Raw genomic sequence first — 6308 nt, forward strand, 5'->3', positions numbered from 1 at the left:
GATTTAAATCACTGAATTTTATTTTTAAAATCAAGTTGATTTAAAAAAATTTTAATCACCTGATTTAAATCAACCCAACCCTGATTTCAATTATGAAAAAAAAGTCAATTGAATATTGTATTATTTTACAGTAACAGGCGGGAAAGCAGACTTTTAAGCATGATTATATTAGTCTACTAAACCTTATATCTGTTTAATAAAACCAAGGAAAGGAATTCTGAATGTTCAAATATGTAAAACTGAATACATTTTTAAAAAAGTGATTTAAATCACTGATTTTTATTTTAAAAATCAAGTTGATTAAAATATTTTTAAAAATCAACTGATTTAAATCAACCCAACTCTGCACTTAACAGAATGGGGCTACATTCAAAGTCAGCCTTCTGATGTCACTAAAAAGACAATTTCCCAATACTAAACATTAATTACACCAAATAAACTGAGAAGTTTGAAACGCCGGTCTCTTCACAAATAGTATGTGCTGAAAAGTAACAAATTTCCTAAGAGCCTGTCGATCATCTTAAGTAAGAAAGGAAATATTCATTAAATGGTATAGCTTTGATGCCTCTATGATGTACCAAGGGAAACCAACAGTTATGAATTTCACCCTGTAATTGAAATGTTCCAAAAATTATAACTAACTACACGTATCATACTTCTCAGAATCTCTGCTTCTCTGTGCATATGTTTCAGCTTATATTCTACTATTCAATAGTTTGTGTGAGTGTATGTTTGAGTATATGTGTATATGCCAAAGTGTGGGTGCGGGCATCAGAGTTTGTACCTTCTTTCAAAGAACATTTGGGTGGGGGGATGGGGCAAAGAACTTTGATAACTTCACTGCTGATATCAATCAAACCTTTGAAATAAATTATATAACTAAACGGTCAGCTCTGCTAACATAAATCATAAATCTCAGTCTACCTTCTGCTTAGGGACCATTTACAACATACAACAAAAGACACTCACCTGAATTTCTAAGAGGAGCAGATGTTTCTTCTCTTGTATACTCTTCAACAGTTTTTGTTCATCATCAGTAAGATCTAGTTTGCAAGAAAAAAAAATCAATAAGTTCTTAATTATTATTACAGGCGTACATCGATGTATGGGTACACCCACAGGTAAATGCTGTAATGGCAAAGGTACTGAAACAAAAGAACCTCCCAATTGAAGAAAGTTTCATGCCCTCCAAAAAGTGGAGGAATAAATATCATTAATATGTAAGGCATTATATAGACAAGGAAAGGGTACTTTTCCATAATAATATGTCTTCTTTATACATCAAATGAGAAATAATTCCTCCAAAAGTCAAATTTCCCAGACCCCCCCACCCCCACCTCAATTATAAAGCTTATTTTAAATGATATTGGGGGAAGGCAAGCTCCCTGAACCCTATAAAAACATTGATTCTTCAGCCAACAGAAGCTGGGTCCAATACTGCAAAAATAAAGAATAAAATCTATAAAAATAAAATTAATAATTTTAGACTTGCATTGGTAATTCAACATGCCATAATTCTACTGATTTAAGACAACAACTTGGAAAGGGTTGTGAGAAAGGCAGAGCATGGTGAACGGAAGAAGGAACAGCATGCATCAATGACTATAATGTCAGATTTGACAAAAGCAGTAGTCTCTGGTGCTTGGGAGCAAGGAAAATGCGAGATCTTAGCCAATGCACCAAGGGGAAAAGCAAAGGTAATTTATAATTACGTTCAGGCCCACAGTCGGGAAAACAGTCTCCCCTTACTCTGATATAGTCTGGCGTGACCCCTGAGTGGGTTTATTATGACTTATAGTGAGCCAAGTAGCAAAGAGTAGTTAACCTTGACGACCAATCATAATCATACATGGACATGTGATCACATTCACGAGAAAGGCTGATCTGTGATGCAGTTTAGTCTGCTGTGTCTACCCACATTTTTGTTCCATAAATGTTTTCTTAATACAGCAGGATGTTAATAGAACCAGGATCGTAAGCGGTGGGATCTTAGGCGGAAACTACTGTACTGAGTGTCACAATGAGTCAATGAGCTCTCTGTAACTAACCATGACTATGACAAGTAAGAGAAACAACCTCTGAATCCATCCCAAAACAGTAAACTTATATCATCCCTAGCTCCTATCCTCCTTGCATGATGAAAACAATATAATGCATTATCTCCAATCAAAGAACAGAGGACCTCTCGGGATGATCATCATAGAGGAGGAGGAGCAGAAATTAATAACAAGCACGGTCATTTCCAATTTCATCATTTTTGGTTGTGTTTTTACTAATTTATGTTGTTTTTTTGGAAGGATTTTCATAACGAGCAACTCCTCCAACAAACACAAATAAAGAAGAGACTAAACCCTATCCCTGACCAAACCCTTACCCCAAACCCTAACTCTCTTTTCTACTCTTGTTTCATCGGTGGGAGTATTCTCATCACGGGTGAAAATACTCCACATATTTTTCTCACCCGCGTTTTTCTTTTCCACCCTTGTAATTTCGTTTAGGTTTTAAGAATCTATCACAGAAATGCTGGGATTCAACACTAATCACCTGTTATAGCTCTACATTCTAGATCTAACTAACAAAAAAAAATCCTTGAAAAACATTTTTTTTCACCCCCAAGCAGTATCCCAAATCTTTTCCAAGTCCTTTCAACACACCCCTAACCGAGACCCAAGGCCTTGTGCACAGTTTAGGCCAGCACAAGTTTAAAAGACATTCAACAGAAATCACATAGAGACATCTTCATCTCAAATTTCCTCCTCATTAATTTCAGCAAAATCATTCTCTAACTCCCTCATTTTGCGGTAATTTTAGTTGAAAATGAAAGAATAACAACATACTACAGTGTGGTAGTCGCCATAGTGGTCGAAGCTCACAAAACCTGGCCATTTTGCAATTCCAAACACTTGGCCAGGTTTTGCAGTCATCGACAACTAACTACGGTAGGCTCTATTGAGCGGACAAATTCCTCTGCCTCATGGTCTGCTGACAGCAGCCGAATTCGTCCGCCTCACGGTCAAGTGTATCATGTAATCATTACACTCTCTTATTTCACAAATTTCTATCATTCTTTTACATGATGTATTTAGGTTAGGCCTACCTGTTCTCAAAACCCAGGTGAGAATAAAATTCATTGTATTCTCAGACCGGGTGAGAATAAAATGGATACTATTCTCACCACGGGTGAGAATATTTTATAATGACGGCCCCGTTTCATAGTGGTCGCTCCACAGAATTCCTCCCAGGTTTTTTTTTCTCATCTGTCCATGGCAATTAGCCTATATAACTTGAAAAATTACTAAATGAAATATGAGGACGCATCCTTTGAAAAATATTCAAAACCTCGAAAAAATGTTGGCAAATAATCTAAAGTAACAGTAGATTCGGGTAACTTTGCCACCTGCCCCCCCCCCCCCCACCCCATCGATTTAAAATGGGAATTATAATCTGATATACTCACCAAGCAAGAGTATAAGTGTTAAGTTACTTGGAACCAGAAACAATTCTATGTCAATTGATGAACCTATAAGAAAAATGAATTGTAATGACGAAGAAAAATCGCGGTGTTTTAAGCATGATGCATCTTCCTGCAAAGCTTCCCTTTCCTCCTCTCTTGCCCTATCTCTGCTGCTCCTGCACTATTTTTTTATCTTGCTGTGTCTATTGCTTAATGTTAAAAGTACTATTGCTGTACATAAATTTTTTTTACTCAGGTTGAGTTAAAACTGCTTTACTGATAAGATTATATTTGTTGCATTTTTTGGTCGTTTCTATGCATTGTATGCCCTTTTACTGTTAAAATATAGGGAAGGGGTCGTGGTGGAGGGATTTTTTTTTGTTTACATGAAGGATTTTAGTTTTTGCTGGGTAACTAAATGTAAAATAGGTTACTGCCAAAGTCGAGCAGTCTTGTTTTAATGCAATACCTTTTGAAGGCCTTTTCAAATGAAGTATAGTCACGATTGAATATGAATATTCAGACATTTAAAAATCTCTAGATCTAGAGTAGCTGGCCCAACCCGCGACCACTTGTCGTATTTTGCTTCTCAGCAGTCTCTGTCTGCAAAATAGGTCAGGCAATCCATGTTCAGGGCTGCTTCAGTGTGTCAACTTCAGGTTTATACAGTGATATCGTCGCTCTGCCCTTGGCGCGACCGCACGCCGCCAGCGCGACCGCACGGAACAGGGCGCGACCATGAGCGCACAGACATTATAACAGATGCAAGAAAGTTTTTAGTGCACTATTTAAAGGTTAGTATAATCATTTCTTGGGGGGGGGGGGGGGGGGCGCGGAGGGATTTTTTTTTTTACATGAAGGATTTTAGCTTTTGCATGGTGATTAAATGCAGAGGAAGTGGTTATTCTATGTCTCGCTATTCTCACCCCCTCCTTTGTTTTACCGGAAATTACCTAAGAGGGATCAGGGCTGAGGTAACCGGGGCTGATGCCCCACAGGATCGTGTTGGCGTCCGAATAGACGTAGATCTAAATCTAGTCAGTCAGGGTTGTCAGTTTGGAGCCAAATCCCAGAAATTCATCTCTTAAGGGTCGCGTCTGGCCCAGAGAATTTAATTTGGCTCTCTGGCTCTTTTTTTTTTTTTGCTCAAACTCCAAATGTTCAAGGAGAAGGGGACAAAAGAGGCAAGAAAAATAAAGAAAAAGAAAGAATTTATTTTAAAAAAATGAAAGTGAAGAAAAGAGCTCGGATTGCTTGATAAAATTATTAAACTAGTTAACATGATTTAACGCCCTCGCCCGTTTGGTCTGAATAATTTACAACCTTTCAACCATCATGCAAGAGTATCAATTTTAATAGTCTCGTGCTTGTGTCTCGACGCTCATACATATACACGCTGTTATTTGAACCACAATTTATTGTGTGCAGGCAGAGAGAGAGAGGCCTGCCATCGTTAAGTGTGTAAACAACGATCAGTAGCATCTGTAGTGAGCCTTTTTTTTTTTACTGGAGAGGCGAAAAAATGTTTTTACAATATTATTATTATTCGTTCCCAACCACATGCGGTAAGCGACCAAGGGCCTAGGTGATTTTATCGGCCGGCAAGAGGTCAGGGAGGTGGGAGCTGTTCACATCAAAGGGGGGGAATAGCGAGACATGGGTTATTCTGGGTGAGAATAAAGGTGGCCAAATGCAAAATATAGGTTACTGCCAAGGTCGAGCAGTCTTTTTTTCTTGCAGTACCTTTTGAAGGTATTTTCAAATGAAGAATAGTCCGGGAACGTTGCCCAAACCACAACTGAAGTATCTGAATATTCAGACATTCAAAAATCTCTAGCTCCAGAAATTGAATTTGATGCAAAAAATGCTTCTTCCCAGTCCTCGCAGAATGGCAGAATGAAAGGATGACGCCTAAATCTCGCAAATATCCCAAAAAATCTCAAGATCGGAAACCGTTCGGAGAAACAGTCACTTTGTAAAATTAAATTCTGACTCGAGTCCGAATAGAGCTGGCCAATAAAAAACGAAGTGACTATTTCTTCGAACGGTTTCCATTCTTGAGATTTTTTTGTTATTTGCCAGCTTTAGGCGTCAACTTTCATTCTGTGAAGACTGGGAAGAAGCATTTTTTGAATCGCATTCAATTTATAGACGCTACATACATCTAAAGATTAAAATGTCTGAATATTCAGATACTTCAATTGTGGTTGGGGCAACGTTCCCGGACTACACATCATTTGAAAATGCCTTCAAAAGGTACTGCAAGAAAGCAAGACTGCTCGACTTTGGCAGTAAGTGTAACCTATATTTTGCATTTGTCACTCCAAAAGCAAAACATGAAATCCTTCATGTAAACAAAATAAACAAAATAAAAATGGAAGTGGCTATCCTCACCCGGGGTGAGAATAAAAATATGATCTACCTCTCACCCCGGGTGAGACTTGCCAGCGTAGGCTATTCTCACCCGGTGTGAAACAAGACCTGTTTTTCCTCATATCGGAATACTGTCTATCGGTGTGGATGATCAAATTGATAAAAAAAAGCCAAGAAAAAATTACGTTATAGCACAAAAATAAGCTAATTTGATCGTCTTCAAAGATGCTATGGCTATTTCTCTTTTCGAATCGAGCCGAACTACGCGGGTCGCCATTTTGTTTTGCCCGGAAGTTCTCGCAACTACTCCTCCCCTCTCTCTCTCTGTCTCTTTCTGAATACTGTCTATCGGTGTGGACGATCAAATTGACCAACACAAAGTTAAAAAATGATGTTTAAAAAACAAAACTAAATTAATTTGGTCGTCTACAAAGATGCTACGGGCTATTTAACTTTCCGAATCGAGCCAAACTACGCAGGT

The 6308-nt window shown here is 38.1% G+C and overlaps 1 protein-coding gene across 1 annotated transcript in view; it reads right to left on the reverse strand.

Moving 5' to 3' along the window:
• Positions 1-6308, reverse strand: part of LOC101858484 (cytohesin-1) — a gene marked incomplete in the record, with an annotated part of 72932 nt that overhangs the window by 63926 nt on the left and 2698 nt on the right. The window contains 1 exon segment of the mRNA XM_013081459.2: positions 970-1043. Coding sequence (XP_012936913.1) covers positions 970-1043 — 74 coding nt within the window.

This window comes from Aplysia californica, unplaced genomic scaffold (assembly GCF_000002075.1).
Source record: "Aplysia californica isolate F4 #8 unplaced genomic scaffold, AplCal3.0 scaffold00131, whole genome shotgun sequence".
Classification (NCBI taxonomy): Eukaryota; Metazoa; Mollusca; class Gastropoda; order Aplysiida; family Aplysiidae; genus Aplysia; species Aplysia californica.